Source organism: Halichoeres trimaculatus, unplaced genomic scaffold, assembly GCF_033239565.1.
Source record: "Halichoeres trimaculatus isolate MK-OKI-2021-1 unplaced genomic scaffold, fHalTri1.1 fHalTri1_scaffold_2, whole genome shotgun sequence".
Taxonomy (NCBI): Eukaryota; Metazoa; Chordata; class Actinopteri; order Labriformes; family Labridae; genus Halichoeres; species Halichoeres trimaculatus.
Genome location: NW_027437180.1, coordinates 25,162,161 through 25,181,321, shown reverse-complemented (window position 1 = coordinate 25,181,321; position 19,161 = coordinate 25,162,161). Strand labels below are relative to the sequence as shown.

At 40.4% G+C, this 19,161-nt stretch overlaps 1 protein-coding gene across 5 annotated transcripts in view; it reads right to left on the bottom strand.

Annotated features, from left to right (window-relative positions):
- lrba (LPS-responsive vesicle trafficking, beach and anchor containing) overlaps window positions 1–19,161 on the bottom strand; it is a 198,139-nt gene that overhangs the window by 9,620 nt on the left and 169,358 nt on the right. For 3 of the 5 annotated variants that reach the window (XM_074686425.1, XM_074686435.1, XM_074686444.1), the window contains exons 47-52: window positions 17,005–17,172; window positions 10,629–10,718; window positions 8,265–8,457; window positions 6,410–6,475; window positions 4,587–4,742; window positions 2,171–2,338 (exon numbers count right to left, since the gene is read on the bottom strand). In XM_074686425.1, coding sequence (XP_074542526.1) covers window positions 2,171–2,338; window positions 4,587–4,742; window positions 6,410–6,475; window positions 8,265–8,457; window positions 10,629–10,718; window positions 17,005–17,172 — 841 coding nt within the window. The remainder of the gene's footprint in view (window positions 1–2,170; window positions 2,339–4,586; window positions 4,743–6,409; window positions 6,476–8,264; window positions 8,458–10,628; window positions 10,719–17,004; window positions 17,173–19,161) is intronic. The other 2 variants (XM_074686454.1, XM_074686462.1) reach the window with 1 other exon arrangement.

The following is a 19,161-nucleotide window of genomic DNA, read 5'->3' as shown; positions in this document are numbered from 1 at the left end:
CTGTAATGAGCCGGTGTGACTGTTTGCTGTAACTGTGTGATGCTGCCATTCTTGTTCAGGTCTCCCTTGATAAAGAGACATTCTTATAATTAATATAGAGGAAAAATAAAACATTGTTTCCCTGTATGGTTATATTATCTGTGGCTAAAATTATTTCCACTGGTATATCTTCTGAGTAAAAAAATTAGCAGTGTTCACTTAAAGGTGAAATGATTTATACTAAATGTCTGCGTGACCTGTTTTCCCCTCTGTGACCAGCAGATGGCAGTGCTGTCTGTTGAATCTCTCTGCTGTGGCTGCAGCATAAACCAAGTGTTAACAGGTCATCGTGTACATGTGCATATCAGGCATTCAGAGGCATTTGTGTCAAGCTTATGAAGTGTACGAGATGTTCATAGGGCATTTCACATGAAAAGGAATGTGTTAGTGCTTGTGCTGTTGGATTGAACTAGAAGGCTTTAGCTTGAAAGTGTTTCATCTTTTGGAAAAGGAAGAAAGGGAAGTCTGCTGTCTGAATGTATTTTGTGATTGTTTGTGTGTGTGCGTGTGTGCATGTGTGCGTGTGTGTGTGTGTGTGTGTGTGTGTGTGTGTGTGTGTGTGTGTGTGTGTGTGTGTGTGTGTGCAGCAGAGCTCTGTGTCTGGAAGAGCCTCCTGCGGTCTGGGGCAATGGAGCATCACATTGTGGTGGTGAGGGGTTGGGGTGACGTCTGCTTTGTCTGCTCCTCTAGCTATACCGCTGAGGTTCAACTGATGCACACATGAGGACACGTCGAGCACATGTAACAGCACGCACATGCAAAACCTTTTTAAGCATGTAATAATTCTACAGATAAATCAGAGCATACTTGGCTATTGTATAGCTGGACTAAAACCTTAATATAACCCTGATGCACTCGAAGAAATTTCAATGCAGCTGAAATGTGAGCAGAAAAAAAATGAAACCTGTGTGGCGAATCCATAACCATGCATTGATCTTGGTATCTATCATATCATTACACATTTTATGGTGTACGTTGAGTGAATAAGAAAATTAAAAACCAAAGACATCAAAGTAAGACAAAATAATAAATGTTTGAAATTGAGGGCAGCAACGAAGTGTCGTAGTTAGTGTTGATATTTCAGCCATTTTTTGGCATCGTTTTATGTAAATAAAAATTGGAAAAGCTTATCATGATGTTCCAGCCCAACTTCATATTTCATTTATTTCTTTACCAAAGACTGTTTATTCACTGCTACTGAAAACATAGTCAAGCAACAAATTTTGACACAGAGAAAACTGGCCCCAAGCATGTCTGATGAAAGGATTTCAAAAAATGAATAATTCATTCTCTTTGTATCAACTAAACATTCCTCATTAACAGCTCTACTAATATTATTAAGACGCGTGTTACAACATACTAAAACTTCAAGTATATAGGAAAAAGATTGTTTTTCTTGATATGAGGTGGATATCAAACATCTATCTCCATCCTCAAAAACCAGTGGTGCTTATTAACCAAATCACAATTTGTCATAAATTTTAGCCCATTTGTAATGGCTCACTTAACAACATGTATGCCAATCTAAGCCACTCAAATTAGCACAGAGGTCTGAGAGCTGGGAAATGTGTGTGTGATGCTTTGATCATGCCTGATGCCATATGTTACGGGACCGTAAGGGAGGCCTGTGACATTTTTCACTTTTATCGACTAGCGTGACCCCATGGCCCTCAGATGGTGGTGAACTTTAAAGTGCTGGCCGACGACCCCCAACATCACGTTTAACGTCTCTAAGTGGCCCTCACTTTCACTCACACTGCAGACAGATCCTTGCTAGCAAACGCACGCGCACACACAGATACCACTCACAAATACATCTGATCTTGCAGAAACTCACACACACACACTCTCAAATACATTATGGAAACACCATACTTGGTGCAGCGGTGCCGCGAAATCCAATCTGTATGCAGGAGGCCTGGTCTGGTCAGAAGAAACTAGTTGTTACTTTGCAGAGAGAGGCCGTAAATCACATGCTCACAACTGTCTGGAAGAGTGAGCACTCAGAAAATCCTGTGTGTGTGCGTGTGTGTTTGTGTGTGTGTGTGTGTGTGTGTGTGTGTGTGTGTGTGTGTGTCTGTGTGTGTCTGTGTGTGTCTGTGTGTGTGTGTGGTTATGCCTGTGTACTTACTGCCTGGGCTCTCTCCAATGCTGCTGTGTTTCCCGTTCCAGTACCACAGCAGAAGGGTGGCATCTCTGGACCCTGATAGGATGTAGCAGTCTCCTCCGATGTAAGACTCAGAGCGAGCCAGACATGTCACCACATCACGATGGCCAAACACGATCTGAGTCAGTTTGCCTACGCACAAACAGATGCAGGTGTTCAATTTGCATCGGTAAAAAAAAAAAAGGAATAAAAACACCTGGGATTTTTAAATAGAATTATTTGGGCTTTTTATCTTGTGATCAACAATTCATAGATTCAAAAAAAACAAAAACACACCGTTTCACCCGTCGTCTGCTGAATCAGAATTTTTAGAAAATCAACATAAGAACAGACATAAACCAATATCCACACAAGAATACTTTTTTCTGACTGAGTGTGTGTGTGTGTGTTTGATAATGTACATGCAGTGCGCTCCATGTGTTTATATAAGGAGGCTAATTGCTGTCAGATTTCCAGACCACAGCTCCACTGTCTAGCTGTCTAATACTCATTACGCTCCTCATAGTGTGACCTCTGCAGTCAAACAGAGAATAGTTTGCAACACATGACATTTTTGTGCGGGTGTCAGAATCACTGTCCATCAGGTAATTGAGCTGTATCTCAGAGTAAAGATGAAGCTGGGAGAGTCGTCATCTAAACTTCCAAAGACATCAAAGGTGTAAAATGTTTGACGTCTCTATAAACACTGAAATAAGTGATGAAGCTGCAGAAATAATGGCTTCCATGCTCACTGAGAACATTTGCATGCACATGAACAAATTAAATGGGATTGGAGTGCACACAGGCGCACAAGCCCATGCGTTTTTTTGCGCGTGTACCAATCAAGTCTTGTAATTGATAAAATCCCCTCAGTTCTTTAACCTGGGGGCTTCAGGGACCTTGGTGGCAGCTGTTGAGCGTGTGTGATTACACCGTGTTCACGTTTCAGTCTTGCACCCCGGTGGCAGTCACACAATAGAGCTATCTCTGAGCTCCCATCCCTCCTTCCCTCCCTCCTCGATTAAAGACAGGGAGGGCCTGGCCTGCAGAAATTGAATCTCAGTCAGTTGTATAGCTGTGTGGAGAGCTCTGAAAGGGGCTGGGAGAAGAGTGGAGGAGCGAGGTGCAGAGATGAAGCTTCAGACAGTTTCATTCAGGACCCCCTGACCCGATGGCGTCTGTGTGTGAGGGTGGGGATTTGTAACAATGCGCCACACTGCATGTGAGTATGGGAGTGAGAGATGTAACACTGCACAATTTATCTAAGAGAGCTGAGTGTAAATATCAAAAGTATTTCGAGATAAATCCTCAATACAGATGTGAGGAAGCAGAAAATATTATTATTTTTATTGAAGTTAGGGATAAGAAACTGTCCAGGTAGACAGCTGTCCTTGTAGAGCGCACTTCGTTTCAAAGCTAGTTTTTCTCAAGTTGCTGCCACCAACCTCAGTTCATGTTCAAACTAATAGTTCAGTCAATGATATTTTAGACCTTCACTATGATAAATTAAGGTAATTATAAGCTCTATAATTAAAATACTTTCCCAAATCAGCTAAATGGAACAATAAAATTACACAATTAGATCTGAAGGAATATTCTGTTGAACTACTAACAACTTCTAGAGACATTTGCTTACACTATCATCAGCAGGGTATATGTCTCAAAACAGAAACAAAGATATATAAAGAGGAAAAACAGCTACACTACAAAAGTGGACAACACTGCCAAAATCTGTCATCCCGCGATGAGTTGTTAAAAGTATCCCAAAATAAGATCTTGCAAAAGGGTGACAATGTTCATTGTGCTTTGCAGTGCAAGCCTGTTTAGATAAAGATTAAGATACATTAATGTCTTATATTTCCTAAACCCCACTGGTAGTGGTGCAACAATTGAAAAGCTTGTCCTGAGGGTGGTGCTAGAGGAAAGGCCCTGGGTTTAATAAATATTAATTTTTATGTTAAATAACATAAAAAATTAAGCCCTACATCTCAAAATACCAACTGTTAATGAGTCTATTCATCTGATTTGGAGTGAAAATATGGAATATGAATGACAGGATGAAATTAAGTTTCTTAAAAGCAGGATGTATTGTCTAAAGTAAGATGCTATATCTTATATGCAAAAAAAATAGTGTAATGTTTAAGATATAGGATTTTTGCAGTTTGGTTTGAATTTAAAAAACTTGTATAGAAATCTGCATATTTGCCAAAACAATCATTAATCTGTAGTAGACATTTTTGTTTGTGGCCATAAAGCAAACCCATCAAATGCACTGCACATAGATCTAGTCCTGAATGCTACCTGATTTAATTTAATACTGTGAGGAAATGTGACGTAGATTCAGAACTGAATGATGGAAGTCTGAACTCAGTGAGAGTGGTCTACCATGACCAAACAGTACCTGAGTCAGTGGAGTAGACCCGGAAGCTCTTGTCCCAAAAGCCGCACAGGAGGATGAAGCGGTTATCTGCAGTGATGACGAAACACTGCGAGCTGATCTGAATGCTTTGATCGAGCAGGTCTGAGATCTGACGACGGTGACTTCCCACTGAACTGGCTGTAAAGGAGAGGAATAATATATGAGAACATTATACCTAAGATAGAAACACACGATTTATAGTTACTGTGCATGGATCAAAGATCTCACACCCCTGTAAACCCCACTGGTTTCAGCCCAAAGTGCAAAGAAGATTAGTGGGAGAATCCATAAAACATCCTGGAGGTTAAGTTTACAGGACTTCACATTTTCCGTGCATGTCTAAGAGTCTGGTCTGAGTAATGACAGAGACAGAGTCTCCACAAAGTGTGCACACCGCTCAAGTGAATCACACACTGCAGATTCATCTTGGTGTGTAATGTAGCTAACGTTCAGTTAGAAAGCTAATTTATTGGCATTGTTCTCATCTATAAGTGGTATCTTTTTTCTTGTCAGGAGTGATGTGTCTATAGTGAAGTATATTTTGGGGTGGGATCACACGCACTGTGGAACAGGTGCTGGAAGAGACTGTCTCTTACAAGAAAAAAAAAAAAAAAAACTGAGGAAGTCCAGTGTTGCTGTTAGAAGTCATATTTCAACCCATTTTTAACATTTCCCAAAGCCGCAGCTGGCTCAACACTCATCCTCAATTTACTGTGTTTAGTTCAGACTCCTCCTGGAATGCAAACAGTGTAAATATATTACTGACAAGCAGTGAAAAACCCTCTACCTCCCCCTAAACACACACACGCACACCCAAGAACACAGAAATATATCACTCAGTGCATTATTTATGCTCTGGTGTTAGTTATGACGATGTGAGATTGGTGAAAACAACAGTCAAGTGATAAAACAAAAAAATGATATTTAACAATTACAAGCCAAAATTAGCCTATAAAATGTGTTTTCGGAGGGAGTTTATAACAATATAGAATGAATTTATAAATCCTGATGTATTTCTTTGATCCAGTCTATTTATGGAGAAATACAAAGTATGCAAATAAGGATGAATGTGTAAGATTAATCCCTTGTTATTTTCAGCAGAGTTTAGAAAAAGGGTGGAAACAGTCTCGGGAGATACAGATTGACCACAACAATCACAGAAAATGAACAGCCCTCCGTGCAAGTGTGTGTGCGAGCTGTGTGAGAGGCTGCAGGGAGCGGCGGAGGCAAAGCCGAGAGCAAAAAGAAGTGGCTCCTCTCTCTGTGCTCCACCAGTGCATCCCATACATCACAGACGCTCTGCACTCTTCTCCTGCTCATCAACAAGTCGTGAAGGATGAGAGGCGCCCATATTGTCCTGACAGCCGTCCGCGGTGCATTTTCAATCACACATTATTACCACATTCATATTCATTTCCATTGACACGCGTCCTTTCCCTCCGCTCAAATTAAACCAAAGAGGATGCAGAAAGGGAGGAGGGAGGGGACGACAGAGGAGAGAGGGGGGGAGTTGATGATGAAATGCCGGTCCAGGCCACAGCTCATTGCATTCCAATTTGCATGCAAATGGTTTAGTGTGAGAGCAGGGCTTATATCATGAGGAGCGAACCGGGGCAGCGGCTGAGAAACAACTCTGATCTACTGTCCAGGGACACGGCACCGCACGCCGCCATGAGTCACCAAGACGCCAGGAGAATCACACACAAATCTACATGAAAAAATTATTTCATGCCTATATGAAAAGAATCCTTGTGTGTGTATGTGTATGTGTGTGGACTCTTTCCAAGTCTTTAACGACAGCATACCTATCAGGGGGTCAATTTCCACTGGAAGTTGGTACTGCTGGTCCTGCACCGTTGAGCTCTGATGACCTGACAAAACAGAAGACAGATTGGATTAATATTGTAATCATGTGACCTTGTAGAGTAGAAGCTGGCTTTCACTTTATTATAACACAGTGGAAACTATAACTATAAAACCAAAGTGTCACCTGCCAGCCCAAAGGTTCCCTGCAAAATTAGACAGACTATGGAAAACGCTTTGAAGGCCACAGTGGGAGTTAATGTCCGTGCTAACTTCAAGCTGAGGTGAACCCCCTTGGAAGCTTACATACTTAGTTAAGATGACCCTTAACACAGTGTTCACAGCAGTCAGATGTAAAATGAAGATCTGAAGTAGCTTTTTCCAGCCTTAAGCGGTTAATACTAAATGCAATGTTTAGATGCTTTGTGTGAGTAGTTTCATTATAAATCAACGGCTAAAATGACTCAAAGTTTCTGGTAATCATAAAAAATGGCAGAAATCTGACAGAAATTAACATGTCATATTAAAACTACTTAGGGGTTCAGTTGACAAAGAAGTAACATTTGTTTTTAGAGTTGCAGATATTTAGCATTTTTACCCTTTTCGTATGACTGCAAACAGTCGTCTTTTTCATTCTGAAATCTTTTTAAAACAAAAAACTTACCAACCTTCAAACCCTTACAATGTCTCAAAATTATTCTAAGATTAAGACTGCTTCTTCATTGTTTATTTTCTTCAAAAATCACAGAAAATCCAATGCTATGCAATGATTCAAATAGTAGGTTAGGTGAGCTTTTGTGAGATCAATTTGAACATTTCTACTTGTCCAAATTTGTTGATGAGGGTTAATAAACTGCATCTACTCTACAACCTATCTAAATAACTTAAATGATAAATAAATTAATTAATATGGCTGGCAAATAAAATTATATACAATGCAATCTTTAATTGACATTAAGGTTCAGTAACAGCATATATATAACTACATTTAAGGATAAAAGTATAAGGATATACTGCAATATACTGACAAAGTGTTTAAAGACAGTTTACTGGATATTTCATATGACAGCAACACTACTATATGCTTAAATTTGGATTCCCTGTAACATCAGATATCAAAGTAAACTATTCTCTGTTGTTGTACCAACAGTAAAGATGCCGTAACACAAAACATAATACTCAGCACTCAGCTGTATTTTATAACATGCTGCACACTTTTAACATCTCTAGTTCATGAGTGACCTGTTCCTAGAGCTCGTGTGTAAGTGCACATTTTTCCATTTTTACTTTCAATCTGCTCCAATAGCCATGTGAAGACTCCAGTAAAGTCAAGCAATTAAGCACCGACTTCTGCACAGCTCACATCTTGTTTATTACACCAGCTCGCTAAACCAATTAGGTTAATCAGCCTGGTCTTTGGTGCGCATGGATGAGGTTGTGTGTACTGATAACAAATCAGTCTTGATCCTTGTAAAGTCAGACATATCAAATTTAATGTTTCTTCAAGGGGCAGAATGGGTGCTGGATAAATCAGGTTTTCTGTTTTGAGAGGCTGATGTATGGAGGTGGACGTGAGACCTAATGCTGGCTGCTGCAAGTGTCACATTTGATACCGCTATCAAAGAGACACAGTCAACTGTCTCCCAAATCAATGTCCATTGAACAGAGACAAGACGCGTCAGCTGGCTGAGAAGAAATTAGAGACTGTGGAGGAGAGGAGAGAACTGAGGAATTAGATAAATGGATATAAATGTTTCGTTGGTGGAAATAAGTCTTAATCTCTCTTAGATTTGAAGTACAAACATAACAAATACTTCCACCGAATTGCATCTTTTTCTCAAGTGCAACTATTTTTACCTGTCAAGCCGTGCCACTTGTTGACAGCAAAGAGGCGGTTTGCAGTTACAGTGATGATGGCAGGTGACGTCAGGCCCGGCTGGGTGTTTGCTGCTACGTGAGTCACGGGAGAGTTGGATGGGAACTTAAGCACCATGATAACATCCTGCTGCATCTGCTCCGTAAACATCATCGGGGTCTGCAGGAGAAGATACTGTTCAGGCCCCATGGGACGAACATTGCAGATATGGAGCGGCACGGGAAGAGCAAGAGTGAAGACGAGTGAAGAAGAGTGAAGAAGCCAGCCAGTGATAAAGGGTGAAAACAGAGGGAGAGGAAGGAAAAAGAAGGAAAAAGAAAAAGTTAGGAGGTCTGAGCAGGACAGCAGAGAGCAGTAAATCGGAAATTACAGGCAAGAGGAAAGGTATGAAAAAAGGATAATATGAAAAAGCCAAGAGAATTGATAGGAAATTACCTTGAAAATAAAAAAAAGTTCTATCAAATAGTAAGTAGGGATGGGTACCTCTCACATTTGAAACGATACGGTACCCCTGATACCCTGGCAATCAGTACCGCTACTCAACAGTACCAATTTTTGGTACTTTTTGTGTTTATGTGGTAAAAATATCATTTTTTTTATTAATGTAGTTTAAAAAAAATTCAGTTTAACAAATTTATTCCTCAATATATAACCTTGTAATGCTGTGTTCATGTCCAGCATAGAAAATCGCCTACTCTCTCACTTCCTCACAGTCACAAGGATGCATTTAGGTACCTAAACATGGTACCGTTTGATGAACCGATACCCGGTACTTTTGACAGAATTTGGTCGGTACCTATAAAAGTACCTAATTTGGTACCCATCCCTAATGGTAAGTGGTGAACACACTTCCTCTTGCAAATAAGTTCAGTTTTGTTGATTTATAACTATGTTATGAATTTCTTTTTCATTACATGTCCTTAAAATTAGGGTTCTAAAAACTTTTACTAAACTATACAATGAACATTCAGAGCATCCGGGACAAGGAAATATTCAAACTTAGTTTTGAGAAAGAAACAAAGAAAGAAGCAAATTCTGAATTTGAAAAAGAACTTAAACAGTTAAATACTGAAACCTTGCATTGTTTATTATTCTTGGATGGTCTAAGACGTTAAACAGTTTTCGAGTGAAGATTACATAGGTTGTGAAATATTTGCGAGGGGGACCTTGAACTTTATTTTTATGGAGAAACAACCAACTTCTGCAGCTGTACCAAAAAAAGTGATTTTACTGACTCATCACACTGTCCTCTGGTTAGACAGCAGCTTATAAAGAGCCATTTACAAACTGTTTGTATTTAACAGCTCTGAGACAGAGCCATTTTCCTGCTTGCGTGTAAAGAGGAACATCAGTGTTAACATCAGGAATAGACCTGAGTAAATCCGGTATGTCTGACAGCTAACCAGACGCACTGACAGTATCATTACCACTGGCGTGTGAGGACGCCGACACTCTGACAACACACTCACGTGAGTGAGGACCAAGAGAAAGTGGAGAACAAGAACATGTAAAATCAAAGAGAACAGGCTGTTCTGAAAGAAAATGGGGAGGAGGAGGGGAGGAAACGTGTTTGAATAATGTCGACTGCATATTATGTTTGAAAACTATATGTGTGCAGAGTGAAAATAAAAACATTACATAGGAATTTGCCCATAAGTGTGGTACATTCAAAGCCCCAGTCTGGGTTTGTGTCTTAGTGTGCATGTGTGCACTGGGTGGTGGTCTACAGCCAGCTGTCAGCGCCACAGGGACACCACACTAATAGGGACTCATGGGGCCTTGGGTCCATCGCAGGCAGGCATGCTGACTGCACTCCTTGGCCCTTAAAAAGCCGTCACTTCAGTGCTGCTGTTCATTTCTCCCCTTGGCTGATCTCCTTTACCTCCACCTCAGGTAGAAATCCTGGCTCGGACCCAGGTTTCCAGCACAAAGCTGTGCCTTTGCCTGGCGTACCTCTTACTAAACACACATGCACACAAATGCTTGTGATCTCTCCCTTTCACGCACACCTCGCTAATGATGAGAGAGGAGATGCTTTCAAACCCAGGACTTTATTTTCCCACAGTTGCGGACGGATAAGGAGAAGACAGGAGGCAAATACAGGATAAAAAGAGTGAGTCAGAAATGGAAAAGAAGAGCTTTATGAAGCAAAGCAGAGGGCTAACACTGAGGCTCGCCAGAAGTCAGAGACAGCATTAAACAGAGAGGACAATAGTTGATAAGGCAGATCTCTTGGCAACTGACCAAGATTACATCATGATATTATAAACCAAGGGTCTGCAGGTTTAGTGGTTCACTTTTTTTTTGTGATGATCTGTTTGCGTGCACGGGAATGCATCACTCACCACTTGCATGGCCGAGCTTCTAGGTGGGTGTGGCTCGATGAGCAACTGGCAGGGGGTCTGTCCAAAACTTCTGATTTGAGACTCCACAGCCTGGGGAGAGAGGAAAAAAAAGAGAAAAGGAGATAGAGGAGAACAATAAAGAGATGAAAAGAAAGATATAAGAAGATATGTAACAGTTGCATGGCTATCATATTGTGGCAATGGGCTTGACTAAAGCTATACAAAACTGCATTGCACTTTGGATTATGAATCAAATATAATTCGCCACACTCTTTATTTCATATTTAGAAACTGATATAAATATACCAACATATTAAATTAACTCAAGATGATTTATTCTTAAAAAAACATATGGTGTAACAAAGATTAAAAACAACTGTGGATCAAATAAAAAATATTTAAAAAAAGATCAGTATAAAGCATTTCTCACACACTCCCCCACAAACACACACAAGCTATTTTACCGTCCAAAACCACACACAGTATCTGAGGCGGGCCTGGACAGCCGGGCTTGCAGGCTGGTAAGATGGTGTTAATGAAGAGGTATAGGACTATAAATGTCAGAGCAGACGCTGGCCCAGCAGCCTCTGGACATCATCACACCACTCACTGTCAGGACAGCTAGGATGGGATGGGACACACCCACAGCTTTGTATCCAAGCACGGGCAGACACCAACATGTCCTCATATTCACTCTCAAAGATGTATACTATTCAGAATTGTTGATGATTACCTTTGATGACATTTTTCTCTATCAAATAATTTGGTAAAGCCATAAAAAGACAAAAACTCTTGTCTGATCTACAGTCTAAAACGCAATAACGTTCGGTTTACAATTCACCAAATAAATAAAGCAGAAAAAAACAAATGCTTACAGGATGCTTACAGTACACCGCAAATAGACTAAAAACCACAAAAAAGGTGCAGGCGCTCGCAATAACAGAAACACAAAAATTGGAAAGAAAGTTTTAAGCCTACAGAAAACAAAAGTAAACAGGATGTGCTTCACTGAAACTTTGTAAAACATTAAAAGAAAACACTTTAGCGAGTACAAAAATCTATCACACAATGTGATGGATAGTTTATAAAAATGGACAGGCAGGGAGAAAATGGCCGACGCAGAATTATGACAGAGCCGTCAGTGTGTTGGTGTGCTCTGTGACTGGCTGTGTGGGAGTGACAGCTTGTGTGTGTAGGCTGAGAGGTCTGAGCCTGACTTGGCGAGGCCTGTGAGAATGAGCTCATGGTCGAGGCCTGCAAATGGTATTTCCATGAGAAAACGTTTGGGAAGTTTGCAAAGTCATAGCCATTGTCTGAAACTAACCAGAGAGCTGAGGGACTCACAGAAGAGTGAGGGATTTCCACTGTCCACGATAAGGTATGAAGGATTATACAACAAATTATTATATATAAAGCTTTCTGTGTTTGGGTTTACCAAAAGATGATTTCAGTCTCAGTCTTTGTAAGTCCATTTTCTCAACTTGAAGTTGCTTTGTTCTTTTGCTTTCTTTTTCTTATTTTGCATTTTTTTTTCTTTCTTCTGAGCATCAAAAGAACAGGAGGTTCGTATCATCCTCTATATAAAACTCTGCCTTATTAACACTCACAAAATTTTATTTGGGGTCTAAACAATTCCAAGAAAATGCATTTCCTCGAAGCACAAAGTGCTCTTTGGGTCATGACAGGCAGTTATAGGGCGCAATAAAAAAACATTTTTATGCAGTCAAATCTACACCTTAGAGTATTTTTTTGTTTAAAAGGAGTTTGTGCTGTCCGTTCAGTTGTGTTGGTTTTCTTATTCTTCATAACTTTATGAATCTCTGATTTTCATTAAAGTATTTTATATTAGAGCTTTCATAAATCAGAAAAACTTAGATGCCTCTTTTATTGATGATGTTTTGATTTAAACAAATTTTAACTAGTTTTTATGTGTCTTTAAAGTGTGATATGCCGCAAAAGCAAAAGAGCAGCACCAGTTAAGCTCGCCCTGTGGTTTGGTACTGCCCAAAAAATGGAAACCTATCAGACAAGAAGAGCATAAAACTGTTTTCTCTTTATTTGTGGTTTTATGTTGGAGTCAAAACTGAATTTTCTCTGAGATGACACAAATGTAAAGACATGCATTTGAGCAAGAATGTTTGAACAGGTCAAAGTAGGCTAAAGCTAAATGTTTTTATACTAGGCTCTGTCTCTATTCAGCGACATTTAAGAGTAAAACACCTCGGACATGACCTCATCAATGATAATGACAGAGAATCTCAACATGTTCCATCTCAACCGCAATGGATCTGCTGTGGAGAGGACATCAGTGCATCATCCAAGGTCAGAGAGCCTCCCCTCTCCTCGGCCTATAGAGCACAGCATTTTGCTTAAGCTAATGTGAGGAAGACACTCTTCAAAGCCACTCAACCTATCTTCATTAAGTTCAGCACTGACATTTATGAGGCTGAGGAATGTCAGAAAGTGTCTGAGTCTAGGTCAGCCTGTCCTCTTCCTTTATGCCAATGCAATGCTCAGGTGATTATATGAGGGGCCATACCAAAGGCCAATCTCTTTTGGGGGCATTGGCCCATGTCTGATGAAGGTTTTCTATATTCTATACATTTAAATGGCTGAGACGCCCTCTGCTCTGATGTCCCAGCAAGCCCTTTGATTTACTCAGCCGCTTGACAAGATGGATCTCCATGTAAAACATGCTGCTTTTATGCAAATCAACCCAACAATGCTCGCCCTATGAATAGAATAAAAGAATAACTACAATGGCCTTGTGTTTTTGACAAGCAGCGACGCTGAGTGTTCAGTTTTTGATGTCCATACTCATACAAAATTTAATTAAATACAGCAAAGTGCAGATCATCCAAAGCAAATAAACCAGTGAGCCTTTTGTATGGTGAGTGACTTTGGCTCAGCGTCAAAGCAGGTTCACTCGTGTGGGTGTGTTTCCCCGTCTTCTGCCGAATTACGCAAACGCTGTACAATTCAGACAGGGTTCTGTGTTTTGTCGCTGGTGTGAGAGGCTTTGGGATTTTCCATAATCACATGTGAAAGAGGGGAAGCCCTGTATGATGAGAAGGCAACACAGGGTGTGTTTCTCTTTATACACCGGGAGGCAACACAGATGTGCATGCATGCCATGCAGCCCAGTGAACACGCACACATAAATGCGACTGCAGACACAGTTCTCTTAGAGAGGAGGGAGAGGGGGTAAGCTTTGACTTGCGGCGGAGGCAGGACAGGAAGTAATCATGGTTTTGAAAAACACAGCAGTGGCCTCTGCAGCGTTCCCTAATCTGTGCTGAGATATTCCAAACTCTCTCCCAGGACAGAAATGCACACATAAACACGTAGCCGTGTGCATTTATGCTGATGAGTACACATAAATATACAAAGGTTCACACATGCCAATGGACACATGTATACATACACATTTGTATGTACAAACATATCAAACTATGATCAACACAAAGCTCTTGAATGTTTGTCGGTGTAGGTGTGTGTGAGTAACTTTGGTTTGGCTGAGTGGGAGTAAGCGACTGCCAAACAGCTTTCCAGGAGAACAGAAGTCTCCAGCCCAATATACCAACCTATTCCCACTAAAATACACACACACACGAGTGTCTGTGACCCATCCCCCTGACAATGAACAGCCGCAGGGCCTGTCCTAATGCAGCCAAGCCTGGCCCAGACCACAGCTCAGGCAGAAACAGTTGTCACTCAGTAATGCCGGACTCTGGGGACACTTTCAGCCCCAAAGCTCTCCGTCTCAAAGCTCCTGCTGCCTCAGCCACCCCCAGCGCCCAGCAGTGACGAGGTACAGGCCTGGAACTCTGTTTCCACCTTCTGCACAGAGAGGGCATGCTTCCTTCCGTACAAACACAGTTGAAGGAGCGCTTGTGTTTAGCTCACAGGGATAACGCTACTTTGGTTTATTTAACTAATTAAAACGCTCAGACGCAGGGTGTTTCAGTGGGTGACGGCCAGCAGATTAGACTAACAGCATCAAGGGGGAAAAAACTGAGGAGAGAGCAAAAAACTTTAACTTTTTTCTCTGGAGGATTTACCTTTATATTAATTACCATTATTAGTACTATTATTATGAAATAATAGGCTTGCAGATTTGAGGTTCAGTAAGACATTGACAAGGTAAATATAGCATGTTGAATTGTTGAATCAAAAAATTAGTTTGAGCCTAACAGACTGTAATATGTCGTAAAACTACGTTTGAAAAGGCAGTTAAAATTTTGTATATAACATGTCACTTACTGCTTTGTTGGCAAGAAAAAAACACATTTATTCTCACTTGTTCCACAAAGCAATGTAAAAAACACTTATGGCCTTAAAAATCTACTTATCCAAAATCTGCATTCCTATAGTCTAGTGTGATTTCAGGACTTCACATTTCACACGCCTCTGCCTCTGATGGGGTCCTGTATGTGTGTTGATTTATCAACCTCATTGTCACTGGAACAGCTTGGTCCACTGGTGATCCAATTTTGCAGTTGTATGTTAACCAGAAGAATGGGTAATGAATGGGCTGGGTGAGTAAAATGACCGGTGCACCTTGGAAATAAATCTGCATGTGTGTGTGTGTGTGTGTGTGTGTGTGTGTGTGTGTGTGTGTGTGTGTGTGTGTGTGTGTGTGTGTGTGTGTGTGTGTGTGTGTGTGTGTGTGTGTGTGTTTGTGTGTGTGTGTGTAAAGGCCAAAGCACATCTGGATGGGAATTGGGGTGATGGGGTGATAAATCAAAGATCTGCCCCTGGTGCCCGTGATTCTCCAGTCACTAAGCATGAAGGGCAGCAGAACAGTGGAGGTGAAAGGCTGCTGGGGCTGATATTCTCTAAACTGATATTTGCTTCCACATTGATGCTGAGAGGATCTTTGTTTTGAGAATTGTTTGCATTCAAATCTGACCTTGTTTTTTTATTTCTTGGGTTTATAATATTTTTATTTCAGAGAAGATGGGACAGTGGATAGAGCAGGAAACTGAGCAAGAGTGGGGAGTCATATGCAGGACAGAGGTCACAGGTTGGACTTAAACCAAAGATAACTGCTTGAGGGCTGTAGCTTTGTGAGGCATTCAGCCTTTCTGCTGACACCCCCGGACCTTGTTTTTCCTTTTTGGTTTGCTATTTGTATGAAGAATCAGAATAGCTTTACTAGTACATTAATTAATTAGATCTGGTGACACAGCTCACCACAACTGTTTATGACCAGAACATAAGCTGTGAGAAACACAACCAGTCAGACAAACAGGCATTTAGAGCCTGTGTCGTATCTGTAATCACAGTTCTAAGACCATGGCAACTGATGCTAGGTTTTGATACTTCATCTTGCCTTAATATGGTCAGTTAAGTCTGTTTTAAAACATCCCACCTGGTTCACAATTTCTTTCACATAACAGAATTTTTCAAGAAAAAAGTGGAAAAATTGCGTCAAGCGCTGCTGCTGAAGCACAGTCGTGAAAGCATGTACCAACTACAGAGATTACACTCTTGGTGCAGCAGGCACTTATTAAAGCTAACTCACTACTCATAGTGTTTTCTGTCTCTCTGTCAGCTGTCCTTTCTAATAATGGCCAAAACCTTCCGAGAATAACTTAAAAATCAAACTTGTACTGTCATCAACAAAGCTGATATCAGAAGTCCCGCCTCTTTTTGAATTTGATTGGTCAGTGATGGAGAAGTCACACTGAGAGCATGGCAAGTAGAGACACTAATTTAGGGCCCATGTTTCTATATATTATTGCACCAAAGAGCTACGTTTTCCCCAGCTCTGTTACTAAAACACAACAAGAATGAAAACAGGACTTGTGTCACTGAAAAAAAATAAACCTAGATGTCTAAAAGGCTGATGGGAGCTGCTGACAAGCTGCCTCAAAGAGCAGATTAGCAGTAGCATTTTTCTTTCCTTTTTTGTGTTTTGTAGTTTGTGTGTCGGCTTTGGAGGAGGTTAGTGTGTGAGCTCCTGTGTGCAGCAGTTCAAAGTGAAGACGATGAATAATGAATGTAAGCCAAGGAGGAGGCGTTAAAGTGGAGCACTTGGTGGAGTGCTTTCAGAGGAATCATACAGGAGGGAAATGCTTTGTTCAGCAAAACCTGCAAGGAGATTGTTAGCTTAGCTCTCTTGTGTCATACAATCAGTTTAATATAGCTAATGGTATCAAAATAAACCTGAAATACAGATAGAGCAAATGGACAGATGCTTCTGTGATATAGTGAGACTAAGGATCCATCTGAGAGTGCGAACTTACTCTAATACTGTGTTTTGTTTCGTTTTGTTTTGTTTTAACTTTGTCAGCATTATCTGCCAGAGGAATTAACTCAGCAGGTTAATAATTACAGTAAATATGTGTTAGTTTGCATGTGTCAGCCTCACCTCTCTGAGCATGGGATCATTGATGGAGCTCAGGTTGACTGCACCTTCGTAGGTCAGATAATAGAAAACATTGAGGGCTCTGATGGCTTCAGGTCCCTGCTGCTTGTAGCCAAAGATCAGATCGATCCACTGGTGGAGCTGGCAGGACACAAACTCGCTCTCTAGAGCCTGAAAATGAAAGAGAGATAGCACAGGAGTGAGTACAGTGAGTGCCGTGAATGTGAGCAGATGCAGATCATTCTCACACCATATTCTAACCAAATGATGCTTTAGAGAAATGTTTCTCTTCCCGTCACAGAACAGCAGTTATCACTAATACTGCTCGGAGATGAAATCCTCAGAGAAAGCAGAGTATGCCACTTATCTTTTCTGTGAAAGAATCTGCCAATGATTTCTGTAATGAGCAAAGAGCTGAGTAGAGGCATATCTGATCATACGAGGGCATCAAAACATAAGAGAACTCTTGTAGTTCATCAGGGAGTAATTTCAGCCTCTGTCTTTGTTCTTTTCAGTGCTGGTTGTGGATGGATAAGAGCACCGTGTTGCTTCTCTGTATTGCCATAACGCTAAAACACAAGCCGTTTTCTCTCCTCATTAGCCGGCAAAGGAGGGAAAAAACATTTATGGTTTCCTCATAAAAACAGGCAATTGTGTTAATTTGTGTAAAGCTGTCGGCTCACAAAAGCCCTCTAAACACGACCAAATTAGAATGAGGCAGCCCTTGATTGTCATGGCTGCCTTGTGTCACATTAATTTGTGACAAAACATTAGCCTGTGCTTCACTTAAATGGCAATTTATATCATTTAAATTTTTACTGCGGAGACCAACGCATCCCTCACTTAAATGTGACTTTCTGACAGCTCATTCTGCATCTAATTCTCCCCTGCTCGCTTAATTACAACTTTTAATCAGGAAGGAGAGCTCGGGTAGGAGACTGTGTGCGGCCGAGGTCTGATGGTGTTTTTACTGCAACTTGAGCATGGCTTTGTTTTTTTTCTTTTGCTGTTACAAATTCCATAATCTGAACTTATTTGAAGCTTGACAAGAAGCACATGAATAATGCAAGAAGTGAGTCATGAACTTGCTTCGCAGGGAAAAAACAAACCATTAGCAGAAAGAGATGTCTTCAGGTTATATGTAGCTACAGCGTTTTTGGCTGGGCATGGAAAAAAATATAAACAATTGTTTTCTTTTATTTTCAACTGAACAGTGTAGTGCATTCAAAGTTAAGTGTAACCAATTAAAACGGCTTCGACACTTTTGAATATAACAGAGATATTTTTTTAAATAGCTGGAAAATGTCAACATAAAACTATTATACCTAAGAGTATTCCATTTCCTTCCATGTCAACATTGCTATTTATGTAAAATATTTTTAAATTCAGTTATATACTTTACTAAATCAAATACTCCTTTTAATTTTTCTTGGAAGTGATGCGTTTTTGGCTGTATTTTTTTTTAGATTATTTTGACTAATTATCACCCTACCTAGGTTTGCTGGTTAACCACACCTTTAATTATAAAGCCTGTCAGCCTTTTAGTTAACATTATGTGTACATCTGTGGTTGTTCTTTAAACATTTAGATCTGATGAAGATCCAACGTGGATGTAAATACATCCATCTGAGTAACACTGTGGTTTTGAGTTAGCTCTACTGCAAGAAAACAACATTTAGCATACTACTCATATTTGCTCATTACCTGAATGGATAAAAATATAATAAAAATCCAAAATTTACAAGCTTTCAATATTGCTATCCAACCACAAAACACTGCATATCTGATACAGAAAAGGTGTTTTTAAGGAACTCCTATATTTCCAATAACAGTCCCAGCCTTTTGTCACACGTGTAAAACTGATTGGTGTACACTTTGCGTTTATGGTTATTACACACATTGGCATTTCGGACACTGCCCCAATTAAATGCAATCACTGCTCAGAGAGCTGTAGACTTGACAAAATTAGCATTTGGAGAGAGATCTGTCTCCCCTTTGTGTGACTCACTTGACAACATTATCTGTCATGAGCTGAACTATGTGGTAATGCTAAAGTAAAACTAAGCTAACATTTAGTATTAAGATGAAACAGAACACAGCTTATGTCTTACACTGTCTAGACTCCATGTCTATCTGTCCCTCTGGCAGCAGCGTGTTCAC